The following is a 21,261-nucleotide window of genomic DNA, read 5'->3' as shown; positions in this document are numbered from 1 at the left end:
GTCGGGTGGGTGGGAATGTTCAAGATGAAGGGCGGCACGGTAGCACAGTGGTTAGCACTGTTGCTTCACAGCTACAGGCTCCCAGGTTTGATTCTTGGCTTGGGTCACTGTCTGTGCGGAGTCTGGACATTCCACGTCTGCGTGGGTTTCCTCCGGGTGCTCCGGTTTCCTCCCACAGTCCAAAGATGTGCAGGTTAGGGTGGAATGGCCATGATAAATTACCCCTTAGTGTCCAAAAAGGTTAGATGGAGTTACTGGGTTACGGGGATAGGGTGGAGGTGTGGGCTTAGATAGGGTGATCTTTCCATGGGTTGGTGCAGACTCGATGGGCCGAATGGCCTCCTTCTGCACTGTAAATTCTATGAATTATGATCCACGAATGGTAAACTCCAAGACCAGCAACTTAACGAGACTCAGAGAGGTTTTAGTTCGGGCTCTCACTGTAATGGAGAAAGTTGGTTTCAAGCCAAGCTGACTATGGTGGCAGACTGGCAGGCAGGGTTTCTGGCAGCCGAAGGTTGTAGCTGTGGCCCTGATGGAACAACCCCTGGAAATAAGATCGTTTGTAAGATTAGGGTGGGACAAACTCAGGGCAATTACGCTTCCTCCTCCTCCTCCTCACCTACATGGAAACAGTAACACATTTTAAACTTGGGGCGTTTTCTGGGCTTGGAATCAAGAACATATATCCTTGTGAGAAGGACATCACTGCTTCACCACACAGGGCTTGAGTGAATATAGCAGTCAGGCCACGAGGGCATACTTAAAGGAGAGGCCTGTTGGCTTCGGCAAGTCATATTGCTGAGTACGATTTAAAATCAGTCGGCCAGATCAGAATGAGAATCGATTGGGTAAAACTATTTCATTTTAAACACCCCTCTCATCTCCAGTTACGCCTGCCAGGTTCCCAGAGTTCAGATTAAACCCTCTGACTCTTAGATAAGTGTGTTATCACTGAGCCAAGCCTGATACTATTCCACCTGAATGGCACACCGATAATGGATATCGGGCAGTTTGTATAGGGGCAATCTGCATCGTCAGCTTCATCTCCTGGCTGCAAGTTGGAACATCTACCCAGGCGTCTCTCTTGTCTTGAGCGCAAACTCTGGGCTGGCGCTCCTGTTTGCAGTTCTGAAGGATCCCCATCTGCCCTCTCCAGCGGTCATGAGTGATCCCATATGGCACAAAGAGGAGCAGGAGTGTTTTCTCTGGTGCCCTGGCCAATATTTATATGTCAACCCATATCATAGGAAAACTAGGTTGGAATTGTTCGCTGGAGCAGAGAATCCCACTGATGGTGAACGGTGTAGCGCCTCCGGGAAACACGCAGCTGGGCGGCCAGAGAATCTCGCCACTACCATCAGGTCATTATTACCGCGGGAACCGACATTCCAACACTGACAATATGGCGCAATGGCGTGACAGGCACTATGTAACCGCTCGTCTTTAATTTGAAATTGGTTTCTGTCTGTTCCAGCGTTCACTGTCCAAAGAATTTATTAAGGAAGTTTCGTCCATCGATTACACTTCTCCTGTCACGAAGATCAATGGTATGCGGACTCTTTGGAAGCAGGCTTGGGTGAAGTGAGCAGCGGGTGACGGAGTGACTTGTTCCCAGGAGGGCTGGTCTGATTGTTGTCCCCGACAGAGTCGATGGAAGGTGCTTGTTGGAGACCCCGGGAATAATCAGCCCCGTGCCCTCAGAGAATTCAGGAGAGGACAGTTCCCCGTTTCCACTCTCCGTGTGAAAAGGGTCTTCCTGATTTCACTGCCGAGTAACCCCAGCTCCAATTCCAAGATTTTGCCTCTTTCATTTCCCCACTGGAGGAAACAGCTTTTCTTATCAAATTCTTTTGGCATTTCAAACACCTCAATTGGACGTCCCCTAAACCCCAGGGTAATAGGGGTCATTTATGGAAGTTGTCTGCAGAATTTAACCCTTTAACCCCTCCCAGTATTGATTGGGGTTCACCCCATTACTTTGACCTGGAGTTGTCCCTTGGACCCAGCGGTAAAGTACAATCTCCTGGCTCAAGCCAATGGCCCGAGTCGCCAGTTCCCACCAATTGATAACGATGGTCAGAATGCAAAATGGGGACAATAGCAACAAATACAACTTTCATTTATGTAGCACCTTTAACGTAGTAAAAGATCCCTCCACAGGAGTGTTGGGAAACAAAATTTGTCACTTAACCCACACCAGAAAACACTGGGGCCACTGACCAAAGACTTTGTCAGAGGTGAGTTTGACAGAGCGTCAAAGAGAGAGAGAGGACAGAGAGAGAGGTCAGAGAGAGAGAGGACAGAGAGAGAGAGAGGACAGAGAGAGAGAGGACAGAGAGAGAGAGGACAGAGAGAGAGAGGACAGAGAGAGAGAGGACAGAGAGAGAGAGGACAGAGAGAGAGAGAGAGGACAGAGAGAGAGAGGACAGAGAGAGAGAGGACAAAGAGAGAGATGACAGAGAGAGAGGACAGAGAGAGAGAGGACAGAGAGAGAGAGGACAGAGAGAGAGAGGACAGAGAGAGAGAGGACAGAGAGAGAGGACAGAGAGAGAGAGAGGACTGAGAGAGAGGACAGAGAGAGAGAGGACAGAGAGCGAGAGGACAGAGAGAGAGAGGACAGAGAGAGAGAGGACAGAGAGAGAGAGGACAGAGAGAGAGAGGACAGAGAGAGAGGACAGAGAGAGAGAGGACAGAGAGAGAGAGGACAGAGAGAGAGAGGACAGAGAGAGGACAGACAGAGAGAGGACAAAGAGAGAGATGACAGAGAGAGAGAGAGGACAGAGAGAGAGAGAGGACAGAGAGAGAGAGGACAGAGAGAGAGAGAGAGAGGACAGAGAGAGAGAGGACAGAGAGAGAGAGGACAGAGAGAGAGAGGACAGAGAGAGAGAGGACAGAGAGAGAGAGGACAGAGAGAGAGAGAGAGGACAGAGAGAGAGAGGACAGAGAGAGAGAGGACAAAGAGAGAGATGACAGAGAGAGAGGACAGAGAGAGAGAGGACAGAGAGAGAGAGGACAGAGAGAGAGAGGACAGAGAGAGAGAGGACAGAGAGAGAGGACAGAGAGAGAGAGAGGACTGAGAGAGAGGACAGAGAGAGAGAGGACAGAGAGCGAGAGGACAGAGAGAGAGAGGACAGAGAGAGAGAGGACAGAGAGAGAGAGGACACAGAGAGAGAGGACAGAGAGAGAGGACAGAGAGAGAGAGAGGACAGAGAGAGAGAGGACAGAGAGAGAGAGGACAGAGAGAGAGAGGACAGAGAGAGAGAGGACAGAGAGAGGACAGACAGAGAGAGGACAAAGAGAGAGATGACAGAGAGAGAGAGAGGACAGAGAGAGAGAGAGGACAGAGAGAGAGAGGACAGAGAGAGAGAGAGAGAGGACAGAGAGAGAGAGGACAGAGAGAGAGAGGACAGAGAGAGAGAGAGGACAGAGAGAGAGAGGACAGAGAGAGAGAGAGGACAGAGAGAGAGAGGACAGAGAGAGAGAGAGGGGACAGAGAGAGAGAGGACAGAGAGAGAGAGGTGGAGAGGTTTAGGGTAGAAATTCCAGAGTTTAGGTCCTGGGCACCTGGAGGCCAGGTCACCAGCGGTGGAGCGATTAAAATCAGGGATGCGCAAGAGTCCAGAATTGGAGGAGCTCAGAGATTTTGGAGTGTTCCGAGGACAGAGGAGGCTATAGAAATAGGGGCGTGAACAAGGATGTAGAAGCATTTGAAAACAAAAAAGAGAGTTGTAAAACTGAGGAGTTGCCAGGCCAGGGGGCAATGTAGGCCGGAATAACTACACCTGCCTGCTACCTCTGAAAAGAAAGTGGCCTGGATCAAAAATATTAATACTGTTTCTGTTTTGATATTACCAGTTGCTGTGGATCGCTTACCGAACTTCCTGGCTGTACCAAGTAACGATGGAATATCATCTTCCCGGCTTATAGCTGGGACCATTCATTTGAATTGTGAGGACATGGCCTTTATAAAAGAGGCTTACGAGGAAGCCTGCCAAGGGATTCCATCCACCAGGTACGTTTGGAAGAATTGGCTGTGCTGGTTGTAAATGATATATAGAGTCGAGGAGTTCTCCCACTGTCCTGGTGAACACTGATCTCTCAAACATCACCACAAAAAAAACAGCTCAACTGCTCCTTTATCTTGATGCGCTTTGTGAAACCCGTGGCAGGTCCAAATTGGCTGCTTTATTTCCCTACAAAACAACAGCGACTGCTCTTCAGACGTGTGTTGCGGCCCAGCTAGATTGTAGTCCGCTACAGCCCATAACTTGGCCTAACGTGGGGCCATCCTGAAACCCCAAATCTTCATTCTGCAAATGCAGCCAAAGACCCCCTCCCCCGACCCCAGCGCCCCTTCCCCTTCCCCGCCCCGAGTTGATTGATTTTACAGAGCGCCTGATTCATTCATTTATTTTGGAGTTGGAGGGCTGGAAACTGTAAGATGTGCACATAATGTCGGCCGGGATTAAGCCTGAGCACAAGGCCCCAGCGTGGTCCCACTTATAATGCAGGTCTGAGACAGGGATTGCTTGGGCCGTTTTATAGTGGGCCCCCCCAGTGTGCTTCATTGGCTGCGAAATACTTTAGAACATCCTGAAAGAAAAATAAAATGCTTTTTCTTTCTCACTCTCGGCCTCTCTTTCTCTCATACTTGTTTTTAGTTACTCACCTTTTTGTTGCTTTTTTGTTTCATTCTTGTGGTAAACCACTGTTGCACCTCTATTAGCCGATGTATGGTAGGACTGTACTACAGGCACGTCGGTAGTCCCTGCCTGCTGGCTCCGCCCAGTAGGCGGAGTATAAATGTGTGTGTCCTCCATGCTGCAGCCATTTCGCCAGCTGCTGTGGGAGGCCACACATCTTAGAGCAATAAAGCCTCAGTTGTATCCAACTCAAGTCTTTGTGCAATTGATCATGCATCAATTTATTGCTCTAAGATTTTCAAAAGATGGACCTCCGTATCAAGCCGGATCGCTTGCAGCTGGATCCGCAATCAAGCAACGGCAAAAAGGACTTTCAGCACTGGCTAGCTTGTTTCGAGGCGTACATCAACTCGGCACCAAGCCCTGTCTCAGAGGCTCAGAAAATACAGATCCTGTACTCAAGGTTGAGCTCCAACGTCTTTCCGCTGATCCAGGACGCGCCAAACTACGCTGAAGCCATGGCGCTTCTCAAAGAAAATTACGCTCAGAAGACGAACACTCTCTTCGCCAGGCACGTACTCGCCACTCGCTCTCAACTCCTTCTGGCGGTCCCTAATCCCACTAGTCTGGGACTGTGACTGTCAGGCCGTTATAGCCACGGAACATTCAAACCTCCTTTTGCGGGATTCGTTTGTTACGGGGATTGGGTCGGACCTCATTCGCCAGCGACTGTTCGAAGGGGCCACGCTTGATCCCGCAGAGACAAAGAAGCTAGCGCTCTCTATGACGGTCACCTCGCGCAATGTTCAGGTCGACACCCCCAGCCGCGCGGCCCACCCCTCCTACGCATCGTGGACCCTACAGACAGCTGCTCCAGCGGGGGCCCTACCAGCCAATGCACCTGCGCCACGTGCCAGCCAGCGAACCCCGGGGGTCCCCAGTGTTACTCTTGCAGTCAGCAGAAACACCCCCGCCAACGCTGCCCGGCCCGCGCTGCCCTTTGTAAGGCTTGCGGTAAGAAGGGGCACTTGCCCGCGGTGAGCCATGCCCTTGCATTCGCCGCTATCGCCCCCACCCCCCTTGTTTACGGACAATGGGCATCGCCATCATCACCTCCCCGGATCACGCGCGGCCAGTGGGCGCCGCCATCTTCTCCCCCTCAGACCACACGTGGCCAGTGGGCGGTGCCATCTTCTCCCCCTCAGACCAAGCGTGGCCAGTGGGCGCCGCCACCTTCCCCTCTGTGTAACACGTGCGGCCCATGGGCGCCGCCATTTTGTCCTCAAGATCTTCAGGCACCGCCATCTTGTCTCCCCCGTGGCACATGGGCACCCCCAGCGTTTCAGGGTCTGTGCCCCCCGGGCACCCCATCATCCGACACCAGCGACGACCGACCATGACTCGTCTCAGTGACCATCGACCAGTCTTGTCCGCACAACCTGGTCATCGCATCGACCAGCGTTAAAATCAACGGTCACGTGACCTCTTGCCTGCTGGACTCCGGGAGCACAGAAAGCTTCATCCACCCGGATATGGTAAGGCGCTGCTCCCTCGCGGTACACCCCGCCAACCAAAGAATCTTCCATTCCGTGGCGATCCGGGGGTACTGTACGGTCACACTCACGGCCCAGGGCATAGAATTCAGCGGCTTCCGCCTCTACGTCCTCCCTAACCTCTGCGCTGCCCTACTACTCGGCCTGGACTTCCAGTGCAACCTCCAGAGCCTAACCCTGAAATTCAGTGGGTCCCTACCACCCCTTATTGTGTGCGGCCTTGCGACCCTAAAGGTCGATCCGCCTTCCCTCTTCGCAAATCTAAACTCGGAGTGCAAACCCGTCGCCACCAGGAGCAGACGGTACAGCACCCAGGACAGGACCTTCATCAGGTCCAGCGGCTGCTTCGGGAAGGCATCATCGAGGCCAGCAACAGTCCCTGGAGAGCCCAATTGGTAGTAGTTTAAAACTGGGGAGAAACAGAATGGTCGTGGACTACAGCCAGACCATCAATCGGTACACGCAGCTCGACGCGTACCCCCCCCCCCCCCCCCCCCCCCCCCCACCCCCTACGCATATCTGATATGGTCAATCAGATTGTGCAGTACTGGGTCTTCTCAACGGTAAACCTCAAATCCGCCTACCACCAGCTCCCCATTCGTAAATCGGACCGCCCATACACTGCCTTCGAGGCAGACGGTCGCCTCTATCACTTCCTCAGGGTTCCTTTCGGCGTCACCAACGGGGTCTCGATCTTCCAAAGGGAGATGGACCGAATGGTCGAGCGGTATGGTTTGTGGGCCACATTTCCGTACCTAGACAAAATCACCATCTGCGGCTATGATCAGCAGGACCACGATTCCAACTTTTCCAAATTTCTCCACACCGCCACTCTCCTAAACCTCACCGACAACAAGGAGAAGTGCGTGTTTAGCACGACCCGCTTAGCCATCCTCGGCTATGTGATGACAATGGAGTTCTGGGGCCCAATCCCGACAGCATGTGCCCCCTCATGGAGCTCCCCCTCCCCCACTGCCCCAGGGCCCTCAAACGCTGCCTGGGGTTCTTTTCGTACTACGCCCAGTGGGTCCCAAACTATGCGGACAAGGCCCGCCCACTCATACAGTCCACCCATTTTCTCGTGACGGCCGAGGCACAACAGGCCTTCGCCCATATCAGAGCCGATATCACCAAAGCCGCAATGCATGCTGTAGACGAGATGCTGCCCTTTCAAATAGAGAGCGACGCATCAGACGTCGCCCTAGCCGCCACCCTCAATCAGGCACGCAGACCCGTGGCATTCTTTTCCCGCATTCTTCATGCCTCAGAAATTCAGCACTCATCCATCGAAAAAGAGCCCCAAGCTATCGTTGAAGCTGTGCGGCTTTGGAGGCATTACCTGGCCGGCAGCAGATTCACTCTCCCCACTGACCAACCGTCGGTAGCCTTCATGTTCAATAACACACAGCGTGGCAAGATCAAGAATGATACGATCTTGCGGTGGAGAATCGAGCTCTCCACCGACAATTACGAGATTTTGTATCGCCCCGGCAAGCTCAACGAGCCCCCAGACGCCCTATCCCGAGGTACATGTGCCAGCACACAAGGAGACCGACTCCGGGCCCTACACGACAGCCTTTGCCACCCAGGAGTCACACGGTTGTACCACTTCATAAAGGCCCGCAATCTGCCCTACTCCGTCGAGGAAGTCAGGGCCATCACCAGGGACTGCCAGGTCTGTGCGGAGTGCAAACACACTTCTACCGGCCGGACCGTGCGTGTCTGGTGAAGGCCTCCCACCCCTTTGAACGCCTCAGCGTGGATTTCAAAGGGCCCCTCCCCTCCACCGACCGGAACACGTATTTTCTCAGTGTGGTCGATGAGTACTCCAGATTCCGCTTCGCCATCCCATGCCCCGACATGACATCTGCCACCGTCATCAAAGCCCTCAATACAATCTTTGCTCTGTTCGGCTTCCCCGCCTACATCCACAGTGACAGGCGATCCTCATTCATGAGCGATGAGCTGCGTCAGTTCCTGCTCAGCAGGGGTATCGCCTCCAGCAGGACGGCCAGCTACAACCCCCGGGGAAACGGACAGGTAGAGAGGGAGAATGGGACGGTATGGAGGGCTGTCCAACTGGCCCTGTGGTCCAGGAACCTCCCGGCCTCCCGCTGGCAGGAGGTCCTCCCTGATGCACTACACTCCATTCGGTCACTCCTATGCACAGCCACTAACAACACACCCCATGAACGTCTTTTTGCCTTCCCAGGAAGTCCACATCCGGGGTGTTCCTCCCGACTTGGCTTGCAGCTCCAGTTTCTAGCTTAATAAAATAGTGTTGTAATATTTCAAGTATTGGTAGCCTGTATGTGTTACTGCTGAGGTAAACGCCACAGATCCTGAGTACCCAACACATCACGAACATCAGACCAGCATCGGCATCGCCGCCAGCACTACGTCGCTCCCAGTGGCACATCAAGGCCCCCGACCAGTTAAACCTCTAACTGGTCCACTGGACTTCAAAAGACATTTTTTCTCTCTCAAATATTGTAAATGTAAAACCCTTTTGTTGTATATAGTTCTCCACCACCCCGCCGGACTCAATTTTAACAGGGGGTGAATGTGGTAAACTACTGTTGCACCTCTATTAGGTGATGTATGGTAGGACCTGTACTAGAGGTACGTTGGTAATGCCTGCCTGCTGGCTCCGCCCAGTAGGTGGAGTATAAACGTGTGTGTCCTCCATGCTGTAGCCATTTCGCCAGCTGCTGTGGGAGGCCACACATCTTAGAGCAATAAAGCCTCAGTTGTATCCAACTCAAGTATTTGTGCAATTGATCGTGCATCAGTTCTCTCTGCATTTTCCATCAATGATATTCTGTCCACATTGTCTATTTACTTTTGATTTCATTATCTCCCATCCAGAGCCCCCAGCTCTGGGGTTCAGTGCACTGCAGAAAACCGCTTGTATTTGCAACATATTAGAGCCCTTCAGAAGGTGCGTTCATCATTAATGTGAATTAATTTCTCCTTTGCCGTCTTCCAATAAGACCAATGCTGGAGTTATGTATCCCCTCGATCCTCGACCCCACCATCGCTCCACCAGGCTGCCATGTCATCTCTATCTTCACCCAGTACACCCCGTACCATCTACAAGGAGGAAAAGAATGGGACGACCTGGAGAGGAATCGCTACGCTGATAGAGGTAGACAACGCTGTAAAATAGAGTGCCTTATGGCCACTTAGAAGAGGTGGGCTTGCTAAGGGCTCTTTAAAAGGTTTATTCAAGATACGCCACTGAGGGGGTTTGGCAGTGTATTTTATATGCTTTGCATTACTCCCTGTCCAGAACTTGGACACAAATTGACACTGGATCACATAAGGAGATGTTAGGATGTTCAGTCCCTGATAATAACAATAATAACCTTTACTGTCGCAAGTACATTCACACTGCATTGAAGTGCACTTCAATTCTGAAGTGACTGTGAAAATTCCCCAGTCGCCACACTCTGGCGCCTGTTCGGGTACAGAAAGGGAGAGTTCAGAATGTCCAATCCACCTAACCTGCAAGTCTTTGGACTGTGGGAGGAAACCGGAGCACCCGGAGGAAATCCACGCAGACACGGGGAGAACGTGCAGACTCCGCACAGGCAGTGACCCAAGTCGGGGATCGAACCTGGGACCCTGGCACTGTGAAGCCACAGTGCCTCACCAGCCTGTGGTGTAGCTGAACTCATTGAATAGGGAGTTGACAGGGTGAAAGCTGACTAGGCGATGGTACTTTACGACCACTGCTTCTGGGGAAGGTGCCAGACATTTCCGTCCTTCTGACACCTCCTTTTTGTATTCCAAATGGATATTGAATTAGGTTCTTCAGAACCTTGAACAACATCCTGTTTATGGCAGAAAAAAAACAGAGTTCACCTCAGCACAAAAGGAGGCCATTCAGCCATTTGTTTCTATGCTGGCCCTTTGCTCGAGCAAATCCAAACCGAATCCCACACCCTTGCCATAGTTCCTGTGACCTCTTATACGTCTAATCTTTACCTGCCTTTCCCTTAAAAGATGCAATGTGTTTTACCTTAACTGTTTGCTGTGGCTAATTGTCCTATACTCCGACAATAATGTGTCTCAATCTCTCCAAACCTCTCTCTTCACTCTCTTGGCCACATTCTGAAATTAACGACTCGTTACTGACTTCCCACCTATCAGCTCTGTCCTTGCCAAAGCCCACTGGCAACTCTCATCCTTGTTTGCCATTGCCTCCTGAATGTGGACCACTCCTCTCTGCTGAAAATCGCTTATTGTCACGAGTAGGCTTCAATGAAGTTACTGTCAAAAGCCCCTAGTCACCACATTCCGGCGCCTGTCCGGGGAGGCTGGTACGGGAATCGAACCTTGCTGCTGGCCTGCTTGGTCTGCTTTAACAGTCAGCAATTTAGCCCAGTGAGCTAAACCAGTGTTTTCTCATCCTCCCTGAAGCCTGCGTCTAATTTCCAACCTCATTTTTCCATTGCGTTTGCGTGAGCTCAGAGTCAGGCAGTGCAGAATGGGGATGAGAAAAATATCAGCCATGATTGAATGGCAGAGCAGGCTCGATGGGCCGAGTGGCTCCTATGTCTTACGGAGATCTGTGAGCTGAATGTTCAGTACTGAGATGGTTAATGAAATGTTCGAAATGGCTGTGTGTGTGCATCGAGGTTAGTTATGACCTTTGTTTTGATGCATTGTTATTATTTGTAAGCTCCTGGGCAATGTAACATTTCTCAGGACAGTTAATGATGGGATTTTGTTCTGGGTCAATGGTGTTCACATTTTCTGCTACAGGTTGAGGCTGACACCATTTCTAGCCATAAAGGCTACCCAATGACATTTCTTGGTGCATTACATATGCACCAAAAAGGTTCAACCCACGATCTGCGCTGGGTTACAAAACCTCAGCCACAATGGCAGTTCAGCTGCAAAAGTAGACTTCAATGCACCACAGACTGGGAATAATTAACCAGGTTTTATCTGAATGGAAGGTGGTCCCTGATGGAAAACACATGAGTCTGACAATCATTGAGGACAGAATTAGGTTCAACCACGATACCTTCCACAGTCAAAATTGTCCACTCACATCCAGAAATGGGAGATTTGAATACGCCACTAGGGGGCGCTTGCAAGAGTGAGCACCTTTCAGAGAGGAGAAAAGGATAAATGTGAGAAGTCTGATTCTCTTTCCTCTAAAGTATAAATGATAATCTGTCTGCCCTTACTGCCCTCAGTGTTCGATTGCATTGAGCAATATGCTCCAGGTTTCAAGGCCTCCGTGATTGGACGTGATATCTTGACACCACCAGACCTGGAGAAAGTGTTTGGTTTAACTGGAGGGGTTAGTATTAGCGCGGTAACAGAAGTTGATTGAACTTAACAACCGGTACATTGAAAAGGACGAAGTGACTCATTACCCTTGGACAGTTTTCACTTCCTGCGGTATTGCACTCGTTAAGAAGTTTGGGAAAAATCATTCTCTTCACTCTTTCCTCATCATTCAAACCTTTAAGATTGGAGATCACCCAATTTCTAATCTCACTCCCACTGCCAGGGTTTTAATGTCCCCCTGGTGTCTCATTGCCTGGATTGAACTCTACTCTGTACTCGAGGCATACCCTGACCAGATTGTACAGTTGTGACTTGCATTCCACCGTTTCGGCTGTACGGTTCAACATTCTACTGGCTTCATTGAAACAAATTTCATTGAAATTATTTCGCTCGGGCACCTCAGCAGGTAAATCCGTCCATCCCGTCTCTCACCTCTTCCTTTGCTCTTGGCCATACACCAGAGGAAACTGAAACTCCAAAGTCACCTTCTGCCTGAGTTTGGCCATTGACCCCTCAAAAGAAGATTGAAACATCTTGGAGATATTTTTGCTTTGTTTCTCAGTGGGTAATGATGTCCCATTTGGAGTAAATGGCTGGGAGGGGGGGGGGGGGGGGCTTGAATTGATGTTAGTGAAAGCCATTTAATAATAATAATATTTATTATTGTCAGAAGTAGGCTTACATTAACAGTGTAATTAAGTGGCTGTGAAAATCCCCTAGTCGCCACATTCCAGCGCCTGTTCGGCTACACAGAGGGAGAATTCAGAATGTCCAAATTACCCAACAGCACGTCTTTCGGGACTTGTGAAAAATGAAAATCGCTTATTGTCACGAGTAGGCTTCAATGAAGTTACTGTGAAAAGCTCCTAGTCGCCACATTCCGGCGCCTGTCCGGGGAGGCTGGTACGGGAATCGAACCGTGCTGCTGGCCTGCTTGGTCTGCTTTAAATGCCAGCGATTTAGCCCAGTGAGCTAAACCAGTGGGAGGAAACCGGAGCACCCGGAGGAAACCCACGCAGACACGGGGAGAACGTGCAGACTCCGCACAAACAGTGACCCAAGCTGGGAATCGAACCTAGGACCCTGGCGCTGTGAAGCAACAGTGCTAACCACTGTGCCGCCATGTATCCACCCTATTTAATATAACTGCACACAGTCTCAGCTTTACGATGTTTGAATTCGGACAACATTTATCAATATTAACAACGTTTATAAATTGACACCCCATTTTGACTTTATCATGTTGGTCTCGACTTGACAACAGCATGTTCCTACAGGCGCATTGACATCCTGCACCACCTGTCTGTAAAACTGAACAGGTTAAACTGTCTTTATCAGGTCGGAAACAGTGTGTTTTATTCTGTTAATTTGTTTTGGCACAACTGTTGTGATTTCAATGCATTTATACGCTTATGTTGTATTTAATATGAGCTCAGACTCGCAGAGGTTCAAGGTTAAGCAGGCAACAGCAGGTGTTGAGATCAATGCTAACAATTTAAACTGAAACAAAGGGATGGTTGTCACAGTCACCCCAGCCTCAATGATTAGGCCCTGGCTTCTGTGGTTAAGTCTTATTTGGAGTATTGTGTCCAATCCTGGTCACCATCTCTAAGGGAGGATCTTAAGGCCATCGGGGAGATGCTGAGGATATTTGCAAGGGATATGCATAAAACCAACAAACATAAGAGTTCCATCCTGTAACATGCCGCTTATTGCATTACACTTTTACATCACTCCCAAAAGGCAGTGCTGACAAATGGATAGCTATTTATAATTTGTGATATTTTCATGCAGAATATTTTCCATGGAGCAATGTCACTTGACCAACTGTACATGACACGACCTGTGCCCTCGTATTCGAACTATAGATCACCTGTCAAAGGCCTGTACCTGTGTGGAAGTGGAGCTCATCCAGGTAATTAGCTAATTAATGGCAGTTTTAAAAATAATGAACTCTGGACTTACCCACGGACTCAAAGGGTTTGCACAGTGAGCAGCCAAATATGCTGGAAGCCCTCCAGAGGCTAGGCAGTGGTGGAGGGCTGGGCGGAGGGAGGGAAGAGGTGAGGGAAGGTGCAAGGGACATATGATGGCACTGCTATCGCTAAATCCCCCACTATCAACATGCTGGGGTTTACCATTGCTATGGCGCAGCAGATTGTAAGCGCCAACCTGCCCAAATCCCAAAGGGAAACTTGAACAAGCTGCCACAACAATTTGCACTTTGTATATTATGAGGAGTTCTCTGAAGACAAGATAAATAACAATGGGACCAATTGTGATGATTTTTAAAGATATTCTGAAGCAAACGCTGAGACATTGGGGGCAAATTCTCTGTTGCACTGCATCCGGTGCAAGTCACCCTTTGTTGGGAAAATACAGGGAGAACCCTGAAACGGGATTTGCACCGGGTTCCAAACAGTGCATGAGGGACCTCCCAGCAAACCGCGCCTGGGCAACTTGGAGCAGATGGTATTCCCATGTGCTCGCTGCCATTACCCTGTTTGATGCTGAACACTGCAGGTTTGGAAGGTGCTGTGAAAACAGGATCAGGGTCAGCAATGATGCCTTGCATGTTGAATGGGCTGTGTGTTAACAACTGATTGGTGACTGTCCTCTATTTCTTTCATCAGGCGGTGGAGTGATGGGGTCAGCGGGGCGTAATGCTGCAAACGTCGTCATAACTGACTTGAAACGGTCTTAGCAAACCCTCGTGCGAGGACCCTGGCTTTGAGCGCACCTCAGAGAATATGCTCATGCACTCTGACTGCTCGGTGTTTGGAATGATAATTAGCTCATAAAACACTTGATTAAATTAATATCCGTTCAAAGAATCATAGAATAGTAATAGCAGAAATCAGGCCATTTGGTCCATTGAGGCCTGTCCTGGCTCTTTTGAAGAATGATTCAGTTAGTCCCCACATCCACACTCTTTCCCGATATTCCTGCAATATTTGTTTTCTTAGAGTATTTATCCAATTCCACTTTGAAGGCTACTACTGAATCTCTATTCATCACCTTATCAGGCAGTGCATTCCAGATTCCATTCACTCACTCTGCAAAACTTGCTATGTTGCTTGATTTTTAAATAAAGTTAAGAACTCCTTCTAATTGCCACATTGGTTAAATGTTATCATCTGTGAATGAAGAATGTAAATCCAAAGACAACAGAGAAAATGACCTTTTGGGGCTTTTCTAATGTGTCATTAAAAGCTGTGATTAAAAAGGTGCTGGGGTGGTGGGAGGATCGGGAACCTGGATACGGATGAAGTCAAAATCATGCAGGGGGTCTGGACTGAGGGCACTAGCGACGGCATCGCTTCTGTTCGCACCCGTGAAATATTCGGCAATCCGGTGGTTCAATGGTGACAATTTCGGCAACATTTTAAATTGGGGATGCCATCAAAACTGGCTCCGACCTGCGCATGAATCATGGGCGAAATTCTCCGACCCCACACAGGGTCGGAGAATCGCCTCGGGCCCACCGAGAATCCCTCTCCAGCCATGTCCAGAATTCTCCCACCCGCCAGAAGTCGGCGTGCCGCCAATCCCGCCGCCCGCCTCGGAGAATGGCGGGGGCCGGCGGGATGGCAATGGGTCACGTCGGCGTTAATCAAAGTAGGTATTTAACGGCGTCAACTAGTGCTGATGGTTGACGCCGTTCAGCGTGGAGGTGGGTGACAGGCCGGGGAGAGAGAGAACTGACAAACTGCGAGTGCCAATTGGGTTGGGGGGGGGGGGGAGAGAGAGAGAGAGAACTGACAGAGAGAGAGAGAACTGACAAAGAGAGAGAGAACTGACAAAGAAAGAGAGAACTGACAAACTGCGAGTGCCGGTGGGTTGGGGGTCGGGGGGGGGGGGGGGGGGGGGGGGGGGGGCGAAGAGAGAGAGAACTGACAAAGAGAGAGAGAACTGACAAACTGCGAGTGCCGGTGGGTTGGGGGTCGGTGGGGGGGGGGGGGGGGGGGGGGGGGCGAAGAGAGAGAGAACTGACAAAGAGAGAGAGAACTGACAAACTGCGAGTGGGGGGGGGGGGCTCTTTATGTGATGTCTCGCCGGGCGGCATTGATGAAGTCGCCTGACGTCAACTGACGCGCCACTTCCGCAGCGGGTGAAACCGACGTGTATAGCGTAACGCTGCTGCTGGCCCACTCGGGCCCGGAGAATACCCGATGTTTTGCGGGGCCCGACGCCGGAGTCACCAGCGGCGTTTTTGGCCACCGGTCCCGGGCATTGCGACAGACATCGGAGAATTTCGCCCCATGAGTGGGGTTCTCCGGTGCGCCAGGTGCCTTTTCCTGGGTGGTGCGCCCTTTGCCGGCAGCGGATTCTCTGTTCCACCTGCCAATGCGAATTCCCACTGTGCCCACCCCACGCCGCCGGGAAGCCCGTAGGCGTGCTGCCGACGCTGCCGGCGAATCCTGTCGGAGGAGAATCCCGCTGTTGTTTGAACATGCCAGGTTGGATGCCACGTTGGGTGGGGTGGGAAGTGAAGGGGTTGGAAGGAATGGAGGATCTGTTCTTGGGAGGGAAGGTTTGCGAGGTTGTCGGAGAAATTTGGGCTCTGGAATTAGTTGAGTTAAAGACTATTTGCCGAGTGTTGTATGTTTAAAATGGCAACAAAAATCAACTGCCCATTGATATTTTATCCATTTGAGTTTTAACCTATGTTCCTTTGTTGTAAAACTATATTTTGAAAGTTGCATCCTGGTCTATATATGATTACCTCTTAATGTCAACAAAGATTTACACGACACAGGATTGCCAGCTATTGATGCAGTCTCTTTGAGATATGTGAATTAATGCTTAAAGTTCTACTGCCATTTGTTCTCAAAGTATTGGGAAAAAACTGGGTTGTAAGTTACATTTTAGGACTGGGGATGTTGTCAGTTGGAAAAAGCATCAAAGTTACTTTGATGTTCAGTTCATTAAAGGGGACCAGGTGATGCTGTCGTCAGTGCGAAGGTAGTGTATCATTGACAGTAACCCTAACCTGATCATCATGTCAGTACCTTTCGTGGTCTGAGACTGTCAGGTACAGGCCTTCGACAGTGAAACCAACTCGAGGAATATTCTCACAATGGGAGATTGGCAGAATCAAATGTTGTTGTTCTGGACTCTATGGCCCAGATTTTCACCGTGACTGAGGGTCTCACTGTTGTTGCAAAAACCAGAAATGGCTGAAAATGCCCAGTCCTTCCCCTGAACCTGACATTTCCCGTGATTACGGGGGTGGGGCTGGAGTCGGGTCAGGATTCGGACATGCGGGATTCACGGGGGCAACTGGCCATTTCAATCAGCTGCTCAAGTGGGATTTTGGAAGAACTGGAGTGTGGAATCTTGAATTGTGCGGATCGGAACAGGGTAAGAGGAGGTCTCAATTTGGTGGATTCTTATGTATAGCCAGGGGTAGCCCTTTGGATAGAGTTCCAGGAAACCTGAGGGAGAGACAAGGTACGCTCTGCAATTGTTAAAAGTGAACATAATTCTACAATTTTTAAAAATGCACATACTGTACTCATTCGAACTGACAAGATGCAAAAAGAAGTGTACAGTTGTTAAATCTGTCAAAGCTGCCCAGGAGGTTTCCAACCTGGCATGGAACTGTCCAATGATACTCGGTAAGTTGGCATGGAGGAGGTAGGGGCAAAGGGTGGTTGGTTGGAGGCATGGGTTGGCATGATTTGATATTGAGATCGGAAGCATGAGGGCACTGGGATGGGTAGAGGGGCATTAAGTTGGCATAGGTGTGTGAGGGGCCATGGGTGGAGGGGGTGGGGCATGGATTGGCATAGGTTGGCATGGATAGGGCACAGGAAGTACGTGAGGGGAATGATGGCTTGAAGGATGCCGTTTTTTTTATTTCTATTTTTTATTTATTTAAACACAGTGCCAGGACACAGAGACAGTTATGCCCCACCTGTCTCCGTTCTTGGCAGCCTCTGCACTTATAAGAATAATCTTTATTGTCACAAGTAGGCTTACATTGCAATGAAGTTACTGTGAAAATCCCCTCTTCGTCACATTCTGGCGCCTGTTCGGGTACACAGAGGGAGAATTCAGAATGTCCAATTCACCTAACTGCATGTCTTTTGGGACCTGTGGGATGAAACCGGAGCTCCCGGAGGAAACCCACGCAGACACGGGGCGAACGTGCAGACTCCGTACAGACAGTGACCCAAGCCGGGAATTGAGCCTGGGACCTGGGACCCTGGTGCTGTAAAGCCACAGTGCTAACCACTGTGCTACCGTGCTGCCTTCTTGTCCCGGGGTGCCCGGCCTGACATGTTTTCCACCTGCTCCCCCAACCAAAGTCTGCTCTGCAGGTAGGTGGGTATTTCTAAAGGTTGTGTTCACCAGGAAATCTTCCCACTCTGCGAATCCGGCACAGGGATGGAAATCTGGGAGTACGTGCTTGTTAGGCGAAATCGACGTTCTGAATTCTCCCTCTGTGTACCCGAACAGGCGCTGAGGTGTGGCGACCAGGGGCTTTTCACAGTAACTTCATTGTAATGTTAACGTAAGCCTACTTGTGACACTATTAAAGATTATTATTACACAGGACAGGTGCTGGAGCAAGCAAAATATCTTCTCAGCTGAACATAAGGAGTTCATGAAAGAAAAACAGAAAATGCTGGAAAAATTTAGCAGGTCTGTTGAATGGCACGCAACTCTCCTGGGGCACCTGGGTCTCTGGTTGACCTGCAGTCTGCAGTCTCGCCTGGGCCAGAGACCACATGCCCTGTAACAACCCGGTTCGCCCTCAGTGGATTCCGGGAAGATCTCCCATCAGGATAACTCGGCCTTCGGCCAAAGCGTCAGGCCTTTACATGTGCTTGGTCCACGGCAGGGCAGCAGTCCAGGGAAGGGACTCGCGTCGGGAGTGGGCGCGTCCCAAGGCGTTTATTTCCATGCCTTGTATTTCCTGCATCCCTCATTCTGCTCTTTCTCGGGTCAGCAGAGAATGGCTTCCTGTAGATTCAGGGAAGGTTCGGCCAATGGTTTATTTTGTATGGCTGCATTGTTAATATATCAAGCTAAACGACCTCGCAGCATTTCTTGCAGGGAAGTGCCATATTCACACAACTTGGCAACCTTCCACAACCTTGACAAATACTTGGTCAATGACTCACCCGGGGTCCTATTAAAACAATACCATTGTACAAAAATAGGTGGAGTTGGTTAAAGTTTTGCCCATTAGAGCTATTAGTTGGTTGAAGGTTTGTGTGCCGGGCACCGCTGGGTACATAAGGTTTCGTATCCTATGGGCAGCATGGTAGCATAGTGGTTAGCACGGTGGCTTCACAGTGCCAGGGTCCCAGGTTCGATTCCCGACTTGGGTCACTGCCTGTGTGGAGTCTGGACTTTCTCCACGTGTCTGCGTGGGATTCCTCCGGTGCTCCGGTTTCCTCCCACAAGTCCCGAAAGACGTTCTATTAGGTAATTTGGACAATCTGAATTCTCCCTCTGTGTACCCAAACAGGCGCCGGAGTGCGGCGACTAGGGGTTTTCACAGTAACTAATGCATGCCTACTTGTGACAATAAAGATTATTGTTATTAACTTTAAAGAGTCTCAAATATAAAAATACTGAGAAATCCACATCAGTAGAGGCTCTGTCTGTTGATAGAATGTGCACACTCTCCCTGTTAAGGACACATTCCAATTCCCAAAATCCAGGGAACTTGGATACAGTTTTATAAGTGTCAATGTTTGTGCACAGGGGTGTGCTGCTAGATGATCACTGCAGAGAACTAGTGTCCTCTCTGTTGGATGCAAGCAACCTACCCATTTAGCTATTGCTTGCAGGGTTCCCGGGAGATGAGAAAGACGTATCCCAACTTCCATCGAGAGCCCGAACCCAGTGGGAAATGGAACCAGACGTACCCATTAATCACTCGCAGCATCCTGGAATACCATGAACCTGCCTGATGTATTTTCAGACTACCGAGAGTTGAATCTGTCACAGTCAATGATGTGTTACCTGGGAAGTGAGTCCCATTGACACCTTACTTCCTTTCCCTTGAAGAAAGGGCATGGTCACTGGGGTTACAAAACCTGCTGATGTTATGTGCACGCGTGTTCCAACCTGAAACACTGGTTTGGGTGGGTTTTTTTTGTATATCAGTGAGGAACATCTATGGAAACAGCAAGAACTCAAACCTCTCTTTGATTAAACAACAATAAAAATACTTATTGAAGTAGAGGAAAGAACTCTACAAAGAATAATGTTATATTTTGGCACATTAAAATCGGCATTTAGTCCCTCAAAGACTGGGATCACAAAAGTATCTATTTTCCCCATAGTCCTAAACTCTACTGAGACACCTCCATTTCCCAAACAACAACCATAAATCTATCAGTCAAATCTAGCCAGTGACTGCCACTCTGTACCACCTAAGTGACCAGTTCTGTGAAGAAAACAATCTTTTGCACCAACTGGCCTTCAGCAATTCATCTCTAGCTGAGCTGTTTCCTGAGTTTGGCTGCTCCTCGCTTGCTGTTGCTTCTCCAACACCTCATCTATGACTAGCCTGCTTCCTGGCTCAAAGCACTCTGCTGAATGTATCAATTAGAAAAGAACACCCGCTTCCCTATTCTTTCCGGTTCTTTTCTTTCTCTTAGTTGCTGCCCAGACATGGTTTACAAAATACATGGCAGTTTGATTTTACCTGTGCTAAAACAAATACATTCATTTTAATAGCATCTTACCATTTTATGACACTGGTTAGTTATAGCATCTGTTAAATGGATGAATGCTTTGTTTGAAGATATTTTTCATCTTCAAGTAAATTAATTGCACAGCCATACACAATATTCATCTATTTCTAAGAGCTTGGTTTTAATAATTATCGTGAAACAACTGCAACACAAATGCCACAGCAGGCCTCAATAAGTAGCCAACACTAATATGCAATGTTGCGGCTCCCTTTCTACCAGGACTTTCAATAAGATCGCAGGAATAAGGGGCGGGATTCTCCTTTCCGGGGACTAAGCCCCCACACCAGTAGGAAAACCATCGCGAACCACTCCGGCGTCAACAGGCTAGGTGGACGCCGGAGGGATTGGTACAGCTCCAATCGGCGCCGAAGGGACTGCACGAGTTCGTGCATGCGCCAAAGAGCCGGCGTGTTTTGGCGCATGCACGGAGGGTACTCTTTTCCCAGGGGCCGGCGCGGAAGGAAGGAGTGCTCCCATGGCATGGGCCCGCCCGCAGATCGGTGGGCCCCGATCGTGGGCCAGGCCACCCCCGCAGGGTCAGATCCCCCCGCGCACCCCTCCCCCGAGGACCGCACCAACTGACTTACTTGCCAGGTCCCGCCGGTATGTGAGCTGAGTGATTCACGCCGGCGGGACTGGCCAAAAGAGGACGGCCGCTCGGGGCCTGCAGAATTGCCACGGGGCAGCTGCCAACGGCCCCCGACTGGCGTGGTGTGAACACCGCCCTCGTCCGAAAAACAGCGGCGGAGAATACAGCAGCGTTGGGGCGGCGGTGCAGGATCTGCGCCGCCCCCCAGGGATTCTCCGACCCGGCCGGGGGGGTTGGAGAATCCCGCTGGATGAGTTTGATTTGTCTTACTTCTGTAAATCTCAGAAAATGATCAGAGCTTAGAAGAGCTCAAACTGATTACTGACCTAAATAAATATTCGACATTAACAACGAACTTGGTTAGCTGTGTGCAAATTGATTGCTGCCTTTCCTGCATTGCAATAACTACTCTTCAAAAAGTACTTCCTCGGTTATAAAGTGCTTTG

At 50.0% G+C, this 21,261-nt stretch overlaps 1 protein-coding gene across 3 annotated transcripts in view; it reads left to right on the top strand.

Annotated features, from left to right (window-relative positions):
- Positions 1-14,623, top strand: part of pyroxd2 (pyridine nucleotide-disulphide oxidoreductase domain 2) — a 58,290-nt gene extending 43,667 nt beyond the window's left edge. For all 3 annotated transcript variants that reach the window (XM_038822159.1, XM_038822157.1, XM_038822158.1), the window contains 6 exons: positions 1,478-1,550; positions 3,859-4,015; positions 9,193-9,347; positions 11,410-11,516; positions 13,301-13,421; positions 14,140-14,623. In XM_038822159.1, the coding sequence (XP_038678087.1) occupies positions 1,478-1,550; positions 3,859-4,015; positions 9,193-9,347; positions 11,410-11,516; positions 13,301-13,421; positions 14,140-14,210 (684 nt within the window). In that variant the 3' untranslated portion in view covers positions 14,211-14,623. The remainder of the gene's footprint in view (positions 1-1,477; positions 1,551-3,858; positions 4,016-9,192; positions 9,348-11,409; positions 11,517-13,300; positions 13,422-14,139) is intronic.
- Positions 14,624-21,261: the final 6,638 nt, after the last annotated feature.

This window comes from Scyliorhinus canicula, chromosome 16 (assembly GCF_902713615.1).
Source record: "Scyliorhinus canicula chromosome 16, sScyCan1.1, whole genome shotgun sequence".
NCBI lineage: Eukaryota > Metazoa > Chordata > Chondrichthyes > Carcharhiniformes > Scyliorhinidae > Scyliorhinus > Scyliorhinus canicula.
This window is presented reverse-complemented; position numbering and strand designations above follow the sequence as displayed.